Source organism: Columba livia, chromosome 3, assembly GCF_036013475.1.
Source record: "Columba livia isolate bColLiv1 breed racing homer chromosome 3, bColLiv1.pat.W.v2, whole genome shotgun sequence".
NCBI lineage: Eukaryota > Metazoa > Chordata > Aves > Columbiformes > Columbidae > Columba > Columba livia.
Genome location: NC_088604.1, coordinates 74577449 through 74602336, shown reverse-complemented (window position 1 = coordinate 74602336; position 24888 = coordinate 74577449). Strand labels below are relative to the sequence as shown.

Here is a 24888-nt window from a genome sequence, read left to right as displayed (position 1 = left end):
TCCAGTAACAAATTATTAATGAACACAGGAAAGAAAGTGAATGAAGCTTTACCTGAAACACCAGCTCGGTTACAACAAATGTACTTTGCTATCTTTAATGCCCTCAAAACTGATGAGAACTTGGTCAACTTTTCTTCCTTACCAGAAGAAAGGACAAATAAGGAGGTAAAAGCCCCTACCCTCACCTGGCTGTTGCTGTGCTAAGGAACAGCCCCACAACTACGTCCTCACACTGCCTGCAGTGCTCTTTCTTATCAGTACCTATCAGAGAATTCACAGAGGACAAAAATGAACAGAAAATTTATTTTTCTGGTGTCTACAAAAGCTTAAGCACATATTTCATTCCTCTCCTAAGCAAAAGCGTTACGCGTGCCTTTTCTCTGTAGTCAGACACCTATTTTTAGGAAATAGGTGAAAGCTTAACATCATCTGCATGCAATAGCTGTTTTTAACCACACATAACACTATAGGTAGCTTTCTACTTTGCCGGGGAACTTTGACAACAAAAGGAATGCAGTATGATTAGATAACCCTCATTCCTCTGAGAAATTTTAGTTATGCCACAAAGCAGAAATAGGACACTGAAGGCCTTTATTCAGCTACCTCCTATAGTAAAAATCCAAAGGCCGATGTCAAAAGATCTAAAATTAAATTTTAACACATTCAATCAAAAAAACTACGGTTACTTTCGATTATTTTTTTTTTTTAACTGGCAAAAACTTAAACCAACAGAACTCAGTTATGCCATCTAGATAATGCTTTATTGTTAAAAAGAGCTCAGCAAGAGGAAGTTCTGATGAGCTGAAAGTTAAGGAACAGCTACCTGTAAATATTGTAAGGCATGTCAAAATTAGGAATCAGGTAAATGTCTGCATTCCATTAACACCATTTACATGCCACTTTTCTCATTTCCAATCAAATATGCTTTTAAGAACTCCTGAAGAGTATCCAGGGCAAGAAAATTATCTTCTTTTCTATTATATGCTTGTTCCTGCTAATTAAAGTGAGTTATCTAATGAGGATGTATGACCATAATCCTTACCTAAATAGTCATAATCTTTTATTTCACAGAATCACATTTCAGTCAGAACAATCATATCTGAACAAGTAAACTGGAATTATGCTCTCTGATTTCAATTATTTTTTTTCTAGAGACTAGAGATGAAAATATACAGCAGCCAAGTTCTAGTTTTCATCTTAAACCCATTCAGGGAGTGAGTGGAATGGAGTCCTACTTGCCTTATTGTTTACCTTTGAACAGCAGTGATGAACACACATGAAAAGAATAGACAAGGACACTCAGTACAGAGGAGGACTGCTTGTACAGTAACAAGAACCTGGAACTGTTCAATTAAGATTTTTTTTGTAACTAACATAGCAGTTACTTCACTCCATGATTACTGCCCTTACAGTTCATAAAATCAGAGCAGAGTATCCCAGAGGAAGTCTAACTAAAGATTCACAAAATACATCCACAAAGAGGAAGAATTCCATTTACTTGAGCAACTCACTGCATGGCATTTCCTAATCTGACAGCCTGGCTTTCCTAATTTGTTAATCTCAACAGAGTGAATATATCTGAGAAAGAGGATGTGATAAAAACACTGTATTTGGATAAATGATTCCATTACACAACACATTCTATACACATATAAAATACGTATAGAAATAAAATATCAATGTCGATGCTGATGATAAGAAGATCTCTGTGGTTGTAGCTATCACAAATCTAAGCGTATTCTGGATGCCTCTCTTAAAACATTTTCTGCATGCAGGTACCAAGTTGAAAAAAACCCTATGTATAGTAACAGTAAGACTAGAATATGTATTCTCTTCAGAAGAAATTTTACAAGCTTAAAAAAAAAACTAAATAAAGCCAAGATGTAGCTCACAGATGGCTCTATATTTTTGAAGTATGCAACTATAGCACAAGATAATCCTCTTTATGACAAGTGATCTTACTGAAAGGCAGAAATACAGAAATTTAATCATCTTCATACACACAAAATGAATTATTAACACCACAGGCCTCAAGAACTTCTGACAGGCTACAGAAAGTTCACAAAAAGTTTTGTTCTTTTATGAGAAAAGAATATCACAACTAAAACAGTAGCAATTCAACAAGGAGGAGTTAAATCTTCAGCAACCTTAATAAAACAGTTCCGGAAAAGATACTCCAAATGCCCAGGCACTCTAACAAGAGAACAGAGAGTAGAACAGAGTTGTATTTTACTGTAATTTCACTGAAAGGATTTAAAAGATGTCCCTGCTACAAAACGCAACATCAGGAATTCAGTTTGGCACAATTTTGTGCCTTTTTTTTTTTTCTCCTACAACTCACATCTCTGAACTTTGTTTTCCGCCAAATGAATAACAAATGCACCCAAAGGTAATGGAAGTTTCACACTAGAAGCCCTACAATGCAAATCACTGCACTTGTTAACCCTGTAACACATTTACTTTCCCTTTCATCTATTTATCATAACAGCTCATCTATATTTAAAAGCTGATTTATGTAGATAGGAATACGATCCTTTAGTTTTCTTAAGATTTGAAAAAAAATATTTTCACAGAATTACAGGTCTGAAGGGTCTCTGGAGATCATCTGGTCCAGCTCCCCTGCTCAAAACAGGGTCAACAAGACCAAGTTGCTCAAAATCTTGTCTAGTCAGGTTTTGAGTATTTTCAGGGGCAGAGACTCCACATCCCCTCTGGCCAATCTGTTCCTGTGTTCAATCACTCTCACAGTAAAGAAGTTCCTCCAATCAGGTATTTACATACACTGATAAGATCCACCCTGAGTCTACTTTTCTCATGACCATGTAATTCCAACCCTGAGTATCCAGTAATTCTTTTCATATTTAGTTGTTTTGGAATAGAACATTTCAGTTGCAAGGGACCTACAATGATCATCTAGTCCAACTGACTGACTACTTCAGGGCTGACCGAAAGTTAAAGCATCTTAGTAAGGGCATTGTCCAAATGCCTCAAACACTGAGAGGCCTGGGGCATTGACCACTTCTCTCGGAAGCCTATTGCAGTGTTTGACCACCTTCTTGGTAAAGAAATGCTTCCTAAAACATTTTTACCAGAACAGACTAAGACACTGGACTAACACAAAAAAAAAACCAATCACACAGAGGTCTTAGTTGAAAGGGACCTCTAGAGAACACGTGCTCCAATCTTCTGTTGAAAGCAGAGCTTTATCAAGTAGAATCTTGAAAATTTCCAGTGAAGGAGACACTAACATTTCTCTGGGCAACATATGTCAATATTCACTTGGTCTCACAGTGAAGATTCCCCCACCTCACTCCCTACAATCAGACAATTTTCCCCTAAAGCAACTTCTGCTCATTGTCTCTTTACCTGTCAACCAGGATCCTTGTGATGACAGCACCTCCATCTTCTCTATAACTACTCTTTCAGGTATTGGAAGATTGTGATTAGATCCACCTTCTCTCTAGACTGAAAAAACCCAATCCCTTCATACAATGAGTTCTTTAGTCCTCTAATTACCTTGGTAGAGTTGTCCCTCCACAGGCCCTTTGACAGTTTTTAAAACTCTCTCTTTAACTGAGGGCATCAAAACTAGACACAGTATTCCAGGTGTGGTCTAACAAGAGCCAAGTAAAGTGGAATAATCACATCCCTTGATCTGCTGGCTGTGTTCTTGCTGATGTGACCCAGGACACAGTTTGCCTTCACTGCTGCATGGACATACTGCTGACTCAAGTTTAGCTTGCTGTATACCAGAACCCTAAGTTCTTTTCAGCAGAGCTACAATATAAACTGTCAGACTTCAGCCTACAGTGTCCTTGGCATTCGGTCTCATGTCCAACACTGCACATTTATTTTTGTTAAACTTCATGCAATTCTTGTTGCACAGGTCTCTCTGAACAGTGGCTCTTCCTTCTGGCTTATTTGCTGTCCTCCAAGTTTAATAACACCCACAAACTTGGTGAGTGACAATCCTGTCACTCAGATTCTTCATACAGTTACAGAGTAGTATCAGACCAAATAACTGACCATGAGAAACTCAACTCATGACCAGTGCCAAGTTCATCTTTAAGCCATTAACCATAACCGTTTCAGCCTGGCTAGTTTTCCACCCATCTTGTGGACCACCAATCCAGATCACATCTTATCAACAAGGATGTTCTGGGAGATTGTGACAATGCCTTGCTAGAATAACATAAATGATACGATGCCTAGAGCTCTCCCCTCATTAACTATGCAAGTTGATTCATCATGGAAGCGAGTCAGGTTGGTCAAGCACGATTTATTCTTAGTAAAACCATGGTATCTTTTCTTAACAATTTTCCTGTCCTTCCATGTGCTGTGAAATAGCTTCTACGAGACTTGTTCTACAATGCTCCCAGGGCCTGAATTAATGCCAACTGGTCTGTATTTTCTGGATCTTCTACTTTGTCTTTTCTGTAGACAGGTGTGCTATTTGCCCTTTTCCAGCTATTCAGTACCTCTGACCTTTATGACCCTTCAAAGATGAAAGAGTGGCTTTGCAATGATGTCAACCAACTCCCAGCATCTTTGGATGCATCCCATCAGGTCTTCTCTATTTATGATGGAAAATATGGACAATTTTTGATGCAATGCTAATATCAAAAGGAGTTAGAAAACAAGAAGGTAAATCCTTTTGGATGGACACAAACTGATTTGAACAAGGTATTATGAATACATGGAGACTGACTAGCAAGAAAACAGCACAAGATTTGAAGTCAGCATTTTCCACTATGGCTTTGGAACCAAACTGATTATGCAGGGCATGAAAAGTGTCATTCTATATATGAAAAAAGGGTCTATGAGCAAAATGGGATAGCATTTATCTACTGAGTAACAGCCACTATATCATAAAAGCAAAAAAAAAAAAAAAAAATCAAGAAAGAGATCTTACATGTATTTATAAATTACATAATTTATAAGACAAGCATTTGGAGGTAGCCAAAATTCTTGGTCACAAGACTTGCCAACAACACTGCTATAGAAAAAGAAACAACCAGGTTATTTCCTTCTCCAGAGTAAATCACATAATCTTGCCACCGACAAATGAAAATTTCAAATAATTGTACTTTTTTTATTAAAGGCATCTCATACAACACGCCTAACCACAAATCAACAATGGTGTGACATAACTATGAGATTTGCTTTACAAAAAGAGAACTACAAACAACAGAATATTGAAGCAAAGGATTTTTTTTTTTTTTTTAATATTCTGAAGCTTTTTTTTTCTGGCTGTTGCTCCTGATTTTTTATTTGGAGTGATACCTCAAAGGAAATCTCATTTTCCATACAGAAAATCAGGTAGTTTAAAATATGTTAACACACTGCTCGACCTATCAGAAAAACATATCCATTTCTTATCGAGTATGAGAAGTAATGGATTACACATTTCCTACCTGCTTTCCTGTCTGCGGTAATCTTGCTGTTCTATTCTAATCATCGGCTTCACCATTCCTCGTTCAGCTGTGCTGGATGCTGTTGATGTCCTATCACCATCAAGCCTGCTGGTGCTCTAATTCAAAACAGCAGGACAGGTGCTTAGCATGCAAATATTGGATTTAGCCGGTATTTGTGCTTGGCACTATTGAAATGAAGCGTCAATTCGAGGCTTGGAAGGAGAGGAAAGCAGAAGAGTACAGCGCAGAATCCGGCAGCTCAGCAGGTGTTTGCACCACAATGAACCATCAAGGAGCACACTTGCAATTCAAAAGCTGACAGTGGCCCGCTAGGAGCAGCTACTTGTTAATGCATTGCAAGAACATACAACAAAAAATTCAATCCTCTTTACTTAAAAGTGGCATAGTTATCAATAAAAATTAGGAATGAATTGTTAATGAAAACTTTAGTCAAAAGACAAAGTTAAACATATTAACAGATTTAAAACTGGCTATGTTCCCGTATCTTGCTTCTGCAATAGCTCCAAGTGCTTACATTACTGATCCACACTGTAACTTATTCTGAAGCGAAGTCTGATCTGCTAGGTAGAACATAATTTTCCAAGACAAGAAGTGGGAATTCAAACTATTCAATGTTTTGTGTACAACTTTGTTTTGTTTCAGTGTCACAAGCTCCTTAATAGGAAACTTTTAATTTACGATTTCCAATTTCATCAAACCCTAACAGGAAGGGCAAAACGTGCTGCTTTAAGCAGAACTGAGCAATTTTGAGGCATTGTATTAGTTTACAAAGTTGTTTTTTTTTTTCTCTTGCAAATTGTCACTAAATTCCTATCAGAGGCAATGCATGCATCCAAGATGAAAGAAAGGATGGTCACAAACAAAGCTACAAAGAAAGGAAAAAAACTAACTAAAAGTCTGTGACAACAAGAAAAAAGTTTGAAGACTAACAAATTTAATCAAAAGCTATCACAGTATAACCAATACCTACACTGCCACACCAATATCACTAAGTTTCTTTACAAGTATTTCAATTTGGTAACAGTAGTAATAAAACATAAAAGGAAATGCATTGCTGGGAGGACTACTCCATTTCATACTGTTGAAGTAATTCATTCTCTCATTTCATCCGAGGCATGAGATCAAAGCACCAAGGAAGGCGTTAAGCATTATGCCATTTTACGCTATTTGTTTGCTCTTGGAAAATGCAACACTGGCACATAATTTATTAACAGAAAGACGGTGCAGAAAGAAAGCAAGAGAAGATTATCACCTCATAAAATGTTTACAACTATGACCGCAGAGACAGTTTGTTTAGTCAGTGTGTGTACAAGAGCTCTATTGAAGTGAAAAAGTCACATTCATTAAAATTTAAAAGCCTAGTTCAATTAAAACTGAACACCCTTTCACATTTTATATAAAACATTTATTTACCCTATCATAGATGACAACAGTTGTATACTACAAATACCAGAAAATGATGTGCCATTTCTATTACGAATCTCTACCTGCATGTGATCTGCCTTCAATAGGTCAGTTTGGGGAGAAACTATTCCAGGCTTGAGGAGCTTCCCTTCCTAAAAGAAGCTGCTATTCTTGGCACAGAATGCATACCAAATGCTAATACAAACTTAAAATAGAACAGGTTTTTTGGGGAAGGGGAGGAAAATAATGCAGATGATACCTAAGGCCACCCACAATGGGAAATGGCTGTGGAGATAAGGAACTGCCTGCACTTTACCAAATACTATTGATGTTACCATTTTGACCTAACCTACACATGTTCTTTTATTCCTTATTGCTAATTTATTGATAATATAATACCTTGCTTGCTGGTAATGCTGTTCCACTGTGAACATCTCCCTCCAGATCAAATGTGGTTTCCTGAACAGCTCTAAAAGTAAGAGAACATTTCAAGTACTTTTTAGAAATTCTATTGTTGAACATTTAACAAACAAGGAACCGAGTAGCTAAAATTAGTAAATTAAAATTCAAGAGGTGTAGCATGAGTCCAGTTAATATTCACTTTTTAAAACACTGTATCAATTCCTTACATAAAAACACTACAAATATTTGTACAGTTAATTCCCTTTGGAAAAACAGATTCTTACTTTTTTTTTTCTCAGTCATGTGAAAAAATATAAATGCACAACCACTTAAAAGTATGTTCAAGATATTGTGTTCACTGTAGCAGACTTGCTACAATTTTTCTGCTCAGCTCTTCAGTACTAAATGTACAATAATCTTGATAATTTAAATAATTCATAAATCATAGTAATGCTTTTTATTATCTGCTTATTCTAAAGATTTTTAAAATATTGAATTATTCAAGCTACAACAGTCCTTTGCCAGAGATTTTGCTGCCCAGGTAAAGCTCTGCAGTAGTACAGTGCTTTGCAGTTGACTATGTAAACCTGTGAGAGCATTTTTTATTGATACGCTAGATGCAGAATATACTCAGAATTTAAGCAGAAATATGTTATGTGACAGCTGAATGTCTGGAGGTCTTCCTGTAGACATGTCCTGAAACAAGCACACATTTTTGTAGGATGCTTCCACATTAAAATTAAGTGGAGAAAAGTAATGGTTAAAGTATAGAGCTATTTTCGCAGCAGATTAGACAGAAGAGCCTCTTTTCCAAGGTATCTTTAATTCATCTCCAAGCCAATTTGTTTGTTTTCTAATCCACAATATAATAAAATAGTACTCCCATTTGGACCCAGATGTATTTTATTCCATGTTACATAATGTTTTTCAGATTGATTCTCCTGCATATTCCTACAGCATCTGAACAGAATACCTGAGTCCCTATGAGTCACTAAATCCATGATCAGTATTTTTATTACGGACCTATCAAAAACATGAACATACAGAGAAACAACAGTGTGGACTTCTGGACTGTTAGTCCTTCCACCACAGAAATTAGATCATAAGTAATCACACTGTAAAAAATGGTTGCTGCATTAAGATATTTAGTTCCTTTTCTTGACAGTCTCATTTTGTGAGTACCCTACCTAATTTCCAAATCCTTGCAATAGAGTTTTAAAACTTACTATCTGAGAAAAACAAAAAAACAAGCTCTCTGAAAACATTCAGCTAATTCTTTACTTTTCCTGGAGGTTGGATGAATTTCAAAATACATTGAAATGAGGCATTCTACTGGTTTTAACACAGAAGTGAGCCTCACAAAAACTTTTCTGAATACTTCACAATGAAAAAGACACTTGCTAATCCTAAAAAAATCACAAGGTGGAGCTCGAATACCAAGTTAGTTATTATATATTTAACACCTAAAAGCAGCTACTCAGAACTCATTTAAAGTCATACTCTAGTCGTAGGTCATTTATAATGCGCTCCTTCTTTATTTTTTTCCAAGGCTCATCCCTTCACCTCAACTGGAAGAAAATAAATTCTTGTACTCACCCAGTTTTGTGTCTTGGACCTTTGACCGTAAGACTTGCATCAACAGGTCTTTTAGGAATAATATGGTCCTGAGTGGGATCCACAAACTTAAATACATGAGATGATCCAAACTGAACCTTCATTCCACTTTGCAGCATAGTGGTTTCTGAAATACGCTGACCTTCCACGTACGTTTCGGCATCAATGCTTCTCGGGGTTACAGTAACAACTCCATCCATATTATTGAGGTCACAATGATGAGGCTGAATTCCTGGACCAAATAACTGGAAATAGAATTGATTACATGGAATAAACTAAATTATACTGCAGCAGAAATTAAAACAAGAAGACTGAGCTGCCAGTTGCCCTATTTACAGACTAGTAACTCAATTTCGCTTGCTTATGAATTTAAGAGACATGTGGGACTAAAATCAGTTGAGTTTCACTACAATTTTACTTGCAATAGAAATAATAAAGCACATGTTTAAATAAAATGTGCAGCAGAAACCCCTTGATGAAAAGTCTTTCAATTTTTTCATCATATGTTGTTCAGAACCGTTTTCCTCCACTTGCTGTTTTGATGTGAAATCTCACAATATAAGCCAACTAACTGCACTGACACGGACACAGGGTGCTTTAGAAGACTCCCTGACATGAACTTCATATGACTATGCTTGTTTTATATATCTAAGAAATCCTACCTCACTCAAAGGGGTTAAGACTAGTACTCGAAAACCATTAAGCAGTTATGATAACACTGATCCGTACCATTAGATTCAGCGACGAAAAAGAATACTCCATTTTAAATAACGAAACCTTTACTTCCCTCTTAGAGCAAGAGAGGGGAAACAACATAAATCGGAGTTATGACCATCAACATGAAATTGCAGCAATATTTTACCCTTCTAGCTTTGAAGTGTAGTCACAGAATATTTCACTAGCTTCCACAATTCCACATTAACTGACCAAAGACTGGACCAGTTCTCTCATCTGACCCCACTTATTTTCCATACCTGAATGGAATTGTCATCAAATTTTTCGGTTCCAACTTCAGTGACACTTAATTGCAGACGATAGAGCTTTGGCTTATCTCTGGAGTCAGAACCATCTGCAGAGCAAGTGACAAATATTAATTTTCAAGTTATAGCTGTTCAAATACTCACATAGTATTTCTACACTACAGCAATTTAGTTCAGAATAGCAATGTTCACCAAAAAATAGCTGAGTGACATTCTTTCAAGAACTGTTGCTCATCATACCGGACATGGAAAGCAGACAGAGTCCACTCAGAGCGGCTGTTTTCTACAAGTGCACAGAACAAAGTAGTCAAGGAGGACTATTCGGAACATACTTTGAAAAACTTTTTCCATTTCATTCATAGTTTAAGCAATACAATTTTTTTTAATCTATAAGATTTCACGTATACCAATATGGGTTTAAAAGATTTAGAAAACAAGATATCTACAGATCTCTATAACAACAGTATTTATTGATCTTACTAAAAATACAGATTATCAGCAACATCGACTGCCAAGTGGCCAACACGTCAAACTGTTTACTATTCATCACATACTGAAACAGGGTGATATTAAAAGATATTCTTACAAAATGTTTACCTATGACAGCTTTAGTCTTGATATATATGACTGCAGCACTACTGGCCTTATCTTTATAGTCCCATTGACCTATATTTTCATCTCACACAAAAGGAGGCCAAAGATAAAGTTTGTCTTCCTCCTCCCACCAGAAGAACTTATTGTCCAAATAGAATAAAATTTTGCAAGATACACTAGATGCAACACAGGATTTAGCTGTTGCCTTCACAGGCTAACACAGATGCATTTTGGCATCAATCCTCTCCTTTTCCCAGAAAATACTTCAGCTTCCCATACTGTCAGATATTAAACTAATGCTGTCACTTCTGACTTTTCTGCAATTTCTCCTCCAAAGAGAACACATCAAAAAAGGGAGGCTGCAGGACAAACAATGTCTTATCTCTGGACATAAACAATGATTGAGTCATCCCCAAAAAGCATTAGAGAATATTATGAAAGCCATGGTTCATACAGTGAGACTGTCTTCAGCAGGATACCAGTCAACTTCAAATTTTACATGAAAAATCAATACAAACAGAACCTCCATAACTGAACTCCCAGAATTACTACCACAATCTGTTCATTAAAATCAGAATGCAAGCCATTCAACCATAAAACTTCATTTAGTCTATGAAGTCCTCTGTCAGTCCTTCAATGAACAGTATTTAAAGGCATTAAAAGTCAACAGGACAGAGAAAACACACTGACTAAAAGCAGAAGATACAAAGAAAGGAAGGCAATGGTACTAAAGAACAGAAAACACAAAGGCATGGAGGCGGGAAGAAGCTGGGTTATCAATGAAGAATGATACCAACAGAGTTTTACATGGTTTTGACATGGGGAAAACTATGAGAGGTGCTCCTAGCAGTAAGTTTCTTCTGGGGATGTTGTGATGTTACTGGGACATAAAGACATCAGGCAGAAAGATAGTCCATAGACCAGTACTATAAATAACAAAGTTCAGTGCTGATACTATAATAATTTCCAGTTATTAAACATATTTAGAATCACCATCATAATAGTAGCATGTCATATATCACAAAAAAAAAAGTATTAAACATAAGAGCACTCAGTTCTTTAAACATTTTTCAAGTACAGGGATAAGCCTCCTATTAAATCCCAATATTTGAATCTATAGAGATATACATCTAATATCACTGTATACTAAAAAAGTTATGCTAATACAGTATCTTCAATTGAAATTGCATGCAGCTTTTCGTACGTAACAATGCTAATTAGAAATTATATGTCTGCATCTTCAATGTCACGAAATGCAGACATGTAATACGCTACCGAATATATTTGGCTCCTTACTCCCAATTCTCTAAATTGTTATTATATCTCTTGACAACTTACACGTCAAAACCTAGAGCAGCTCCTTCATTTATTTATTTATTAATCCGAAGGGCAAAAGTTTTCTCCTCCTCACACATCAGTTTGGTAAAACTAGCACCCAAAAGATACAAGACTCAGATTGGAGGCAAGGGCCCTTATTCAACATGGAAAAATACTGGAATTTCATAAGTCAGTGACATAAAAGTCATGGCTAGTTATCCAGGGCTTTTGTTCCTAATTTCTTATGGCACTTTCTCCTAAGCCCTTTATATACAGATTAGAGAACAGGCTTTACAGTCTAGTGATTTCAGCCCTATATCAAACAACACCTGCCCCGGCTCCATACATTTTTGACATCTTAAAAAGAACAAAAACCAAACCAACCAAACAAAAAACACAACCCAAAAAAACCCACTTCAAAATATTCCTCCATACTTCTGCAATATTGTGTAAAACACGTGCTAAAATACTATGTTTAACAGTTTATTTAATATAACTTCCAGATCTCAGTCCTGAGTTCAGCACCTGTGAATAATCAATCAACACCAAGTTCCTGCTAAAAAACATCTATCTTACACCACCATATATCCTCAATATAGACACATATTGTGTAAAACGTGCTTTCACATAAGAAATATTTTAGTATCACAATGTTTCTGCTGAGGCAAATTAAGACCGTTTTTGTTTCTCTGATGTGTCAAATGTAAGAAGAAGAAACTTTAAAACCCCATAACTAGATACAAACACTTTTTTGTCTTCCCAGGAAAACGAGAAAAATTCAAGGAGTCACTGAAAATTATTTGGAGCACACATGTAATCACCTATCAACAAAAGCTAATTTCTACAGTAAAAGGTATCTTAATCTTGAAGAGAATTACTGCCAATTCTAAAAAGGATGAAAAACCCTTTTGTTTGATGGGAGGGATGCAGGAGGGAAGGAAGGTTGCATTAGACTACAATGTAAAGTCCTGTTATTTCCTGTTTTTCAGAAGCTGGAAGCCCGCCCGAATGCGGTTTGGAATGCTTCCTCCTAACTTACTCCAGCAGTGTACGGATTGTGACACACCTACAGCAAAGTCCCTGGTCCCCAAACCCTGACAGTCCACGAAGGCTGTTCTTATCCTCTAAGGACCAAACTCTAAAGACTTCTGATAGTTGATCTCATTAATGTTTATATATTTATAAAGGGTGAGTGTCATGAGGATGGAGCCAGGCTCTTCTTGGTGACAATGATAAGACAAGGGGTAATGAGTATAAACTGGAACACAGGAGGTTCCATTTAAACTTGAGAAGAAACATTTTCACATTGAGGGTGTCAGAGCACTGGAACAGGCTGCCCAGGGAGACTGTGGAGCCTCCTTCTCTGGAGACATTCAAAACCCGCCTGGACACATTCCTGTGTAACCTCATTTAGGTGTTCCTGCTCCCGCCGGGGGATTGGACTAGATGATCTTTCGAGGTCCCTTCCAACCCCTAACATTCTGTGATTCTGTAGTTCAGAGAGGCGGTAAATATAACCTAAGTCACACAAGTTAATGTCCAGAATTTGTGGTGGGAATAAAAAAAGAGGAGTCATATCTCGGGTTTGTATCTGACATAATAATTATTTTCTTTTAATTCAGAAATTTAAAAGATCAAAGTTCTCAGGGAGATGGGCATTAATAAACAATACAGAAGCAGCAGCAAGAGGTATAAGGAAAATGTATGAATTCTACACAAACTTGTTCATTTTATATAAGTACGCAAGTAAACACATGCATAGAAGAAAGATGGTGTGTATTCTATTTATGACACCCGTGACTAAACAACACTAACAAAGCTAGATAGTTGCAGAAAATATCTAGCTCTTCGGCTGTTTTTTTAACTTTAGAAAAAATGAATTGGAACGTGTCTTCCAGACACATCCCGAAGACACAAACTGAAGAAGCAAGAGCTATGATTCAAGAGACCAAGTTAGCCACTACCGCCTAGAGTAAACTTAATTATCTACCTGACAAAACTCTTCCCAGTAACATCATATAAGTTCAAATAAACTTGGTATGGTTTGCATTTGAAATAAGTTCCATAAGTTATTTTCCCCCGTGACAGAACTACACATATAAAGATTCACATACATCTGTGTATACTGCCTATCACACATTGAAAACCTGTATTTCAAGAGCTAACCCTCAATCAGAAAGCAGACCTTAACACCACTGACCAGGTAGGAAACAGTGCTTTGGAAATAAAAGGGTTTTTCACAAACACTACAACATATAAACGTACACTAAAAAACACTATAAAACAGTGTAGAACGTGGCTTTCTTTAACCTTCCTTGCTAAGGCTGCAACACAGATTTTGTGACTGGGTTTATGCAGTCATGAGTCAACATTCACACTTTGAATAGCAGTGTTATAAAAAAAAAACCAAGAAAACAACAACTGTCTAGTGAACAGAAGTGAACAGTCACTGTAAGCACATCAACCCAGTGATTCATAATACAAATGCACATTTTTCATCAACAGAAAAAGAAAATAAACGCCTCCCTTCATGGATACATATTTTAAATGCATTACTTCACCACTAAAAGGTGAACCCTACACCACTTTGGAGGTGATAATTTAAAATTGATTTCACTAATCCAGTGCTTGAGACAATGTTGAAAACAGTTTTTACTTAAAACCAGAATAAACCAAATTATGACAATCAGATAACAGAAAACAAATAAGCCCACAGTTAAACAAAAGGGACTGCGTCCTTTGACTTAAAAATTAGTTAAATCGACATTTGAAAGGCAGCAGATGTCCTGCACAAGTTCCTGAGTGCTAAGAGTTTAGACAGTAAGAAGTTTAAAAGATTGGTTGGCCAGATTTGAAACATCATGTCAAATTCAAATTTGAGACAAGGTGTGTACTTCCAGCAGAAAGTGCCAACAGTGAACATTTCTGGTAAAGGAAGACTCAGTGAGGAATGTGACAGACAACAAAGCTCCTTTAAACTAATGTCTAGAAGTGTTACCACATACCATACTACAGTTCTGTTCTCAGAAAGAGGGCTGGTCAGAGAAACCACCCTGGCCAAAGCTTTCAAGCTTCTCCAGCCTCCTGTAATTCTTTACAAGTTGTTATGCTTGCATGTTCTCTGCATTTCCCATCTGCCAATTCTACAGCTCAGGGTTGCTTTTCTTTTGTGATGAAGCAGGGAGAAAATTTTTATTTCAGGCTTGCAGGATAAATCTCAAAGGCTCACATCCTAAACCATGTTTTTTTTGTCATTTTCTCAGCCTTTAAATAGTATGATTGAACAACAGTTAATAATATCCCTGAACTCGTGGGCAGCCGTATTCACAGATAACCTAAACCGTATCAGCTATTCGAAGTGCTGCCGTATCTGACTTCGGTCTAGCCAGCCTATTTCTGTTACTATCAGATTCATCTCAGTTTATTGGTTCATTTACATGGCTTGGAAGACAGAGACAATTGCTGATTGACACATTTACAGCCACAAGCTACTGAAGTGCATCCTCTACCATATTGTGCAGAATCTGTTCTTCAGTCTATAAAACAGTCATACAACCAGCAACGTCAGCAGCTGTGAAGAAATGGAAAAACAGGACGTACTCCAATAGCCTCAAATGCTGTGTTCCAAGGAGACAGGCCGGACTCTAGAGTACTAAGACCTTTTTTTCACACTCTGAGATAAAGACTTAAGAAATTTAAAGTGTTTTTTACAGTGAGATGCAACCAGATTTCAAGCTTTCTACTCAGCTGTCAAGTGTTCCTATAGAGCTTGTCTATGCTTATTAGATCAGCACACGCTATGGAACTCTTCTGCTCTCTGGAATAATGATGCTCATGAAATGGAAGTCTGAACTTATCAGAGAGTTGAGCACTGGAGGCATTAAGTTTGAAAAAAGTTCCTTAAACGTCAGTATTCTACTTCACATGCATGAAAAGGTGAGCAACACCAACAGACATATAGTACTTTTATAGAAGTGTAGAAAATAAAATGAGAAAACAGATGATAAAAAATTAAGAAAAGGAATTACGGTAGACATTTCACCACAAAGAAGAAAGTGGCTTGTATTCTTGGCAAAACCAGGACATACCTGCACTTGAAGGTGAATCAAAGATCGATAATGATTTGTACGGTAGGTTATCCATTTTAAACGGTACAGATGAAAACGAACAGACTCCACTGTCTAATGTGGCTAAATCTCTTTGACATACACTGGTGACAACACCAAAACCAGAGAGTAGAAATACCAAAGGATGCTACAGAACACCACACAGCAGAAAGTGCGGTCACATTACCAGTGGTTCAAACACTGTTTCACATAAAAATGATCACGGATTTCATATACTGCATCAATGTGGTCAAACACTGAAAAGCACAGTTAAGTACCAAGTCATTTACCCAATTAACTTTTTAACTATGAATTCTGCAAGCAGACAGAGAAAACAACGCTATTCTTTCTACCACAACACCGCTTGTTAACCTTAGCTAAAAGGATGGCAGCACATTTGTGATCTATTTTATGTTTGTTCACAGACAGAATAATTAAATGGCAGCTGACAAGACTGATAACTACTTCACAGAAGCAGTCCCTTGGCAAAAAAGATAAACAAGATAGCCTTTCATTTGTCAAAGAGAAACAAAAGATTTACAGCCTGTGATGTTTTTAGTGACTAATGAGAGAACAGTATTAAATATAGTGTTACCTTCATAAGCGTGATAGTTGTAGTAGGCAAAGTGATTCCTTCTCCCTGGGGTTAGAAACACATGCAGAGGACCCAGGTGAAGGCAGCACCAGCAGGACAGAGACCATGCAGAACATGCGGAAGAGGGCAGGAAAAGAAAAGACAGGAAAGGGTGAAACTGTAGCCAGACAACACTTATTCATTTTATAAGGATGAAGTGCATTAAACCCTTTCAACTTCAGAAACTGCATAGAATATAAAAACATCAGTACCACAAAGCTACTGAATGAAACAATCCTTATTGTTTAGAAAAGCAATAACAAGCTGTTAGAAGAAAAACATGAACAATAGCTCAGTCCCACAGGACACGCGCAAAGGCTTAGTACACAATGTTGACACCTGTGGCATTTCACATTGTTTTTACTCTCTCGGTTAATGGACGTCTTGCTCCACTGCCCAAGCACAACGTTTTCATAGTAGAGCAACTATGCTCCATGAAGAGTTTAGAGCACAAAAAAAGAAGAAAGTACTAGTAAAAATAAATAAATAAATAAATAACACAAACCAAAAATGTGAATATGAAAATCAAACCCCAGCGTATAGAGCCCAATATAAAATACACTTAATATACTTTGCACACAACAACAAACCACACACTGCTTGACTATAAATTTGACCAGAACTGCAAACAAAAGGTTAAAGTTTTCAGCACCAATTTCCAACCTTGCTTCCCAAAGGTAAACAACCAGACTTCAAATTGTAAATCACTGCTTGGATAGCTGGCTGTACCCAAGTAACACATAAATGGGAAAAAGAGCTGCAAATAACTAAATCACCAAAAATGAACGTTCACTTCCAAATCTTTAAACATGAAGACAACAGAAATTAAGAGTAGAAGTTGTATGTGTTTTATCTGTCATTGTGGTATAAACACTGGATCCACTGGCTGTTCTTAAATAATACTAATTGCAAATTACAGTGCAGCCCAGAGAATTGGAATGCCAAAAATACAAGCCAGCCTTGGTAATAATTTGAAGGTTCTATATATGCTGAAAATTGTTTAGCAAATAAGTTTGATTTTAAAATTCATATTCTTGTCCTTCTAACAATGTACTTTTCATGTACAGCACTATCAAATATATCTTACTAGGCATGCTACAGCATACTTCTGGATGTAAAACAAAGCAGATTTAAGTGGTGTTTTTCTGGTTCCCCCTAAAATCACAAGACAACATGTTAAAGTACTTATCAAGTTTTAAACCCCCAAATCCAAAGGAAGTTGAAGACAGAATGATTTTTTTGTTTGTTTTTTTGAAACACTAAAAACTTCGTACTTCAAACCATGCTAATAGAGGCAGAGCCTTAGTCAACCATTTCTCCCCTTTTCTTACTCCAAATGTTTTGCTAGTAAAATTTAAATACTATAGCAAGATGTAGCTTTACCTCTAGATAGCTCCACTTAAAAATCTAACATGAGAAGAACAACTGATGTGACACTGCTAACAGACTGTCTGGTGCTTTCAATTAGAGTCTTATTTTCGGAAAATCTAAGTAACTATGTAATAATGTAATTTAGATTATAAGGCAATCAGAGATTCTTACCTGGGCTTAATTCTACCAGATATGGTAGTTTCTCAGGAGGAAGGCAAGAGCCATAGCCAGACCCGTCAATTCTTTCCTTCCCCTTTAATAGCTTTCCGTCAGCTATTTTCTTGGATTTCTTTGGGACATAATCAGGAGGCCTCCTTTTCAACTGAAAGACTAGCATTCCTGAAACACAATATTATACCTTCTTTGAGTCTCGGTATCAGTGAGCAAGCATACATCTAAAATCTATTAAACTGTAAGTGTTCCATAGGATTACTTTCAGCTTACTAAGTTCCTGACACCACTTCATGTAGTCATTTTTAAGTTAAAACTATTTAAAAGATTAATAGGATACTTCTCCACAGTGGATACTTTAGAAACTGTAGGATAAAACGTAAAACACTTCTACTCTCTAAAGATGTATTACTATAAACAGTGCTGACTGAAATAGTAAATAATTCTAAAAGCACCTAGCATTAAAAGTGCCTGAAAACAAAACACTTCAAAGTATATGTTCCCTTTCTTACTTTACATGGGGTTCACACTACGGCTGACTGCGTCCAAGGCAAAAAAATCTCTTAAAGCTTTTCTGACATACCTTTATCACCAGGCCACTCCCTGAATATCTGCAGTGGACACTCATCATCATCAAGAATAGTTTCTTTAGCACCTTTATCATCAGAGTGCTGAGCACCAGGAGGCAGCACGACCTAGAACAGAATCATTATCAGTTTTCAGAGCGGTTAGTAGACAATTTGAACAGAGGATTCAGGAGCATATCTTCTCATTTTTGTTTGTTTATAACGAGATCTATCAAAATAATTCAGTAACTTAAAATTCACTTTGCTTTACAAGACTTTTTCTAACTCTCTGTCTTGCCTCTTGTTGCAGTGAAATCACACCTCCTGGAACACCAGATACATTTAAAAAGCAATGGAAAGCAAGTGACACTTCAGGTAGTCAAGAGCATCTTCCAGTAAATACAATTATTCCAATTTCTCCACAGCCAAAGGAAAAAAACAAAATAAAACAAAAAACAACAACAAACAAAACAAACAAAACCACAAAAAAAAACACAACCAAACCAACCAACCAACCAACAAAAAAGCAAAAACAAAAGAAAAAACACACCACACAAAAACACAAGCTCCAAAGATTTATCTGTGGGGGTGATAATTAAAAAACTGAAGTTTCCTTTACAACCTCACACAGGGAAGTACCTTTAGAAATGGCAAGACAAGCTGCCAAGAAGAATGTTATGATACTTCCTGCATCCTTGTCTTACCCAACCTTTACCTGCCTAAACAGAAACTAAGGGCACAACTGGAGCATTTCACACAACTGCTTCATGCCGTCCAGCTTTAAGGAAGAATCAAAACTAAGTATACTTTGGGAACACAACCACAGAGTGTTCATACCTTTTACAGCTATAGCCTTACAAGGTAGAGGAATGGGGAAACCTTGATTCAGGAGTTCTGACTCTAAAGGAGAGACAGCCTGTGATTTCATGTGCATTTGCATTACTGCTCCCCGCAGTGATTGCACAAAAACCAACGACAGGCAGTATTACAGTGCGGGAGTACCTTCTAAGTTAAAGATGGATCTTTCAAAGTTGAATAAAATAAAAAACAAAAACAAAACCCCAAACATTTTACTCCCTCATTTATGATCCTAGCAATGTTATTTGAATTCACAGACAGCTCTATTTTAAACAAACTACTCAGAATTATTCCCATCTCTGACCTATGACCCAGGTAACACCTTCTGAAAAGATGCCACTACTGGCTACTGCACCCCACTACAGTATCACCCTCCAAAGGCTTTTCCACTCTCATTTATCGCTCCCTCTCCTCACCCATTTCAGTGTTAACTACGTTCTCACAGATCCACCCCAAACACCCTTTCATCTTCTTCCAAGGAGGAAACAAGTACATTTCAGATCAAAAGTATGTAACTGAGTCATTGGCTCTTCCCTAAAACTTTTTCTATGCAAAACCTGGCTAAACATAGGGCTAATTAAATTATCTTTAATTAGATTTTCAAATAGACAAGCTATGTTAAAAGGAGGAAAACATTAAAATGTATAAGCCGAAGGGAAACAGAACCACATCTACACTGAAATCTTATCTTACCAAACCACTCTCTTCTATTTCAGATCTTAGACTTTAAAATCAATTATACCTATGGGATGACTTTGATTAGCTAATTAAACTAACAGTGTTTCAAGCCTTATTCAACAAGCAATAATTTTTATATTCCAAAGTAAAGCCCTTGAGGCAGAAGGCAACTAGTTACAACAAAAGAACTACACATTGCAACAGGCATTCCAGAGGCTGACCAGCACTGGGCAGCAAACCAAAAAAATCCCAGATGCTCTGAGGTTAGAGGACAGGTGAGAGAAACACATCGGAGCTGCTACTTGATCCTGATATTCATTCTGCCTTGGAGCCTGGACAAGCATCTGTATTTGGCATTGGGCTCAACAGCAGCAAAGGCAAACTAGACGAGAGAAGAGGGGTCCCAAAAGCACTAATCTCCTTTGTCCTCCTGCCCCTCAGAGAGCACAAGCCAATAAACTCAGACAAACCTTGCTTTAAAGAGTTTGTGACCTAACCTGTAAAAAGACACAACACACCACATCTGAGCTTATGCTTTTCAGGAGGCTTCTAATTGTGATCAAGCCATTTTAGAAAACATCTCTATGTTTTAACTGAATGCTGCTTAAGTGACACCCATAAAGCTGAAAGTCATTCATTTTAAAACAATGGAAAAACATGGGAACAAGTTTATATTATGACTGAGTTTTGGCTTGTGGATAGAGATTTGCTTTCATTTTAAAATAAAGATGATGTAGTTAAAAATCCTTTCATGAATTTGAATCCATACAGACTGCTGAGATCAGGCACAGACATTCCTCTGATTTCTGCAGCAGCATAGGAAATGGAGATGGGTAAAACCAGCTTAGGATCACAAGTCTTGGAAGCAGGTTGTCAGCTGACAAGCTACGAACTGAAACAGATTCGTAACAGATAATTGGGAAGAATATCCTCTGCTTCCTCATAATTGCATTCAGGAGCATATACAAATTATCATTTATTCATTTAAAATGCAGTGAAATATGCAGAAAATACAGCTAAGAAATTTAAATGAAGCCCATAACAACTTATCACTTAACTTTCAAGCCATTTGCTGGGATGAGTAAGAGAAGGCAATACTCAAATACAATAGCTACGAGATCAAGTTATCAGATCTATCCTCAGCAAAAGTTTCACACAAGAAAAACCCATGCTATAATAGGTTTTCAATAAGCCCTTTTGTCTTTTTAATTATTTTTAAATAACACTCCTATCTGATGCACGTTTTTATATATCTGCTCATTCAAATTAACTTATACTCAATTTTCCTTACAAGTTGGGACCACAAGCTCTGCATATGTCCCTGAAAAAAACAAAATAAACCGCAATGGAACTTGCTAAAAATATTTAATGCCCCATGTCTCTAATATCTATTTCTTAAAAAAAAGGATCACCATAAACTTCATGTTTTTACTCAACATTACAAAAAGTTATTTACGTCGTATCCTTGAGTAAAAAATGAGAGCATGCTAAACCAAAAGTCTAATCAAGATTCTGCTTTTAAGAGTTAACTGGTTTGCTGCATGCCTCAAGTATTATGCCCTAAGTGAATATGCACAGGTAGCCTGGAAGACTGTCTAATTAATTTGACATCTTGAGAGATGTGCAGTGAACCCCATATTATTCAGAGAAACTCAAACCAAGCAAACTGAAACAGAAAGAAACATGTGTTAGAACAAACTTATATTTATTTGATTACATAGAAAAGCACAAAGGTATAGCCTGATACACCACAAATTAGGGTATGAAAGCAAGCAACTAACTGGAAACTGCCATTTACAATAAAAGTTTTCAATGGTACGCATTAAGAAAAATTCTTACAATGCTTATCTTTCAAATGAAACTTGAGAAGTGAGTAAAATTTATTGCAGATACTTATGCAGTCTTATAAAGGTTTTGTCATGTAACTTAAAATCCATCTGAATCATTAAGTAAATGTCAACTGCTTAAGTCTTCTTTGAAGACACTTCACCTGCCACTCAAAGAGAAAATATTTAAGAATCACGACCAATTGGAAACTGAAGTCACACATACCACTGTTTTAAACCTAACAAAAAGTAAAGAATAGGAACATGTGCAAGATACACTGGTCTTCCACAGAACACTGTAAAGTGACCAAAGAGCAGGGGAAAGAGCCCCATCAGGGTAAAGAACAGCGACGAGACTCCAATGTAAAAGAGGACAAGTAGCCATGCCACCTGTTTAACACAGCACTACGGTATTTGTGAGTTTGCAAAAGAGAAAACAGTGATGAAAGACACATCAAACTAAAGCTAAAGGATATTGTATGTTTCAAGCAAGGAAAGCAAATTCAGAAAATACTTGACTAAAAGCATATTTTAAAGTTAAGGTAAAAATACTCAACTCTATTAAAAACAGAAGGCTTATCATATTTAAAACCCAAACACTGTAACAGCAGAGGCACTGAGAAAAGTCAAGTAGATTTCAGGTAACTATGGCAAGCAAAACAGTAAGGTCTTCTACACTTAAAGGTACAAAAAAGATCTCCTATTAGTCAATGAAGACCACTCACGTATCTCAAATGTAAACATAAGCATAAAACTTTTGCCAGTATAGAACCTTACTGTATCAAGATGATGCGTTGCTCAGAAAAGACAAAATATTTACCAGAAGTGCTTTCCAGAAAACTAATTTGAATCAATTTGTTTCACAGCAAATCCTTCCCAAGATCAAAGCAACACTCAGATTATTTTCTACATTAAACATCCCCACACAACATCAGAGAACAAGGGGAGGTGAGAGAGAAAACTACCACCACAACAGTGACTTGCAATAGTTTCCCTGGTGAGTGTGCAATCAGCTCAATAAATGCACTAAAATGTAAGCACTTCATAATATATCATAATACCCTCTAACTCCACGCTAAACAGACTGATGCAAAGCTATCATCTTCCAAATTCAGTCATTATGTCTCTGCTGTAGCCCACAATTCTCTCAAACCAGCAGAAAAATAAGTGTGTCAAGTCAGCAGCCTATTTAATAAGATCGATGACTGAGAACCATTAATTTCATTTATAGAACCCACAATATGAAGATAATTGTCATAATTTAAACTACACATAGAAAATACTTTGCAGCCAAAACTGATAACCAATTTTTAATACAGTACGTCATTAAAAAACCTCCTATGACTTGCAAAACTATTCCCCTCTATAATAAAAACCTATGTAAAATTTTACTGAAGTTAAGTAAAATTAACTTCCACAGTTGGGACCCCAATAACAGGTTAATAAAACCAAGGATAACATGTTCAGAACTTCATTAAGCATATGTCTAGAACTATGACAAAACTGTTGAAACAATAAAACTTAGATCAGTTCACTGTTACGAAACTATGAAAGCACTACCACCATACAATTTCCTTATTGCTAATTAGAACAACATTAGAGCAACATGTCAATTCCCAGCTAATTATACCATTGGAAGCTGTAAGCACAGCAAAAGAAGATACTAAAGTTACTCACAGATACTATAAAAAACAAATCAGAAGGCAACTTCAAGACCAAAGATATATTCGCATCATTTAGAGCAGCTAGAATGTGTGGAGAATAGTAAATAATCAAAGCTTCCTTACTGTTGTCCAGTGACACTTTAATCACTGGAGAAGGGGCAGGGAAAGAGAACACAATGTGATGAAATAAACATTTTTCCCTTTCTTTCATTATTGTTAAGAGCAATAAATCCAAATTTATTAGACAAATAATAGCCAGAAATGTAATCAAAGACTGGACTCAAACAAGGATCTAATGATTCCAAATCTCACTGTTCTCTTTCAGAAGATGATATGGACAGAAGTTTGTAACCTTTAATGACTACTGCCCATGGGACTTCTTGATAAAGCCATACCTCTAATAAGCAGCAATTCCATACAATATATTTATAATTCCTAAAATAATAACATTCTGAAAATAAGTGTAAGTTTCACTTAAATGTTTAATCTTTTCTGATGTGTAAAGAGGGTAAACTACCACTGAAAGGCATAAAGCAACAGTACATAAAATATACCTTTTATAATGAAGTTTGAACTCCTCACTTTTGCCTCTTAATTCAGGGGAACTGTTACGTGCACAAAGAGCACAAATTTAGGTATCCACTGGATTAACTATTTGTTTATTCATCTGCGAACCACAAGCATGTTTAGTGGTATAAAACCACAGTGCCCAATCCAGAAATATGTTACTTCCATTTTTCATGTTTATCTATGTATCAAGTAATAATTTAGTAAGATTGGAAGATTTAGGTTTTAAAAACAAAAATCCTGACAAATGACTTCAGAATTCCTGAGAGTGTCAGATTAAAAAAGTTACAGAACTATCAGAGTCTTTCCATCTAGTTTTATAGCTACCACAAGGAGCAAAAACCAAATATGAAGCATGAGAAGATTGTTACTTGTTAACTTACACGAGCAATACAATAATCCTTGGGATTTTCCTTCTCCAGACCATATTTTTCCAGTGCTTCAATAACTGCAAAGTCTGCAGTATCCGTAGTGGACAGCAGGATTGTCTTGTATGGTATATTTGGTTTTAAACTGTCTGCATAAATTCTCAGCGTCCCACCTTGGAAACAAAATTTAATTAATAATGGTACCAGAAAATAAAAAACACAGACATGTAGCCATTTATTCTATTTCTAACAGCATATTGGAACAAACCCCTTCAGAAATCATTTAGCCAACCTGCTAATAGAAGAAAAATTACATAATATTCCCAAAATAAA

The 24888-nt window shown here is 36.4% G+C and overlaps 1 protein-coding gene across 31 annotated transcripts in view; it reads right to left on the bottom strand.

The window, feature by feature from the left end:
• AFDN (afadin, adherens junction formation factor) overlaps positions 1-24888 on the bottom strand; it is a 127555-nt gene that overhangs the window by 60918 nt on the left and 41749 nt on the right. For 23 of the 31 annotated variants that reach the window (XR_002421456.2, XM_065057651.1, XM_065057652.1 and 20 more), the window contains 8 exons: positions 24571-24728; positions 18612-18723; positions 18029-18196; positions 16448-16492; positions 9830-9924; positions 8838-9100; positions 7239-7308; positions 5415-5530 (listed from right to left, as the gene is read on the bottom strand). Coding sequence is in view for 30 of the 31 variants with exons in the window: in XM_065057651.1 (XP_064913723.1) it covers positions 5415-5530; positions 7239-7308; positions 8838-9100; positions 9830-9924; positions 16448-16492; positions 18029-18196; positions 18612-18723; positions 24571-24728 (1027 nt within the window). In the remaining variant the exon portion in view is untranslated. The remainder of the gene's footprint in view (positions 1-5414; positions 5531-7238; positions 7309-8837; positions 9101-9829; positions 9925-16447; positions 16493-18028; positions 18197-18611; positions 18724-24570; positions 24729-24888) is intronic. The other 8 variants (XM_065057654.1, XM_065057666.1, XM_065057656.1 and 5 more) reach the window with 1 other exon arrangement.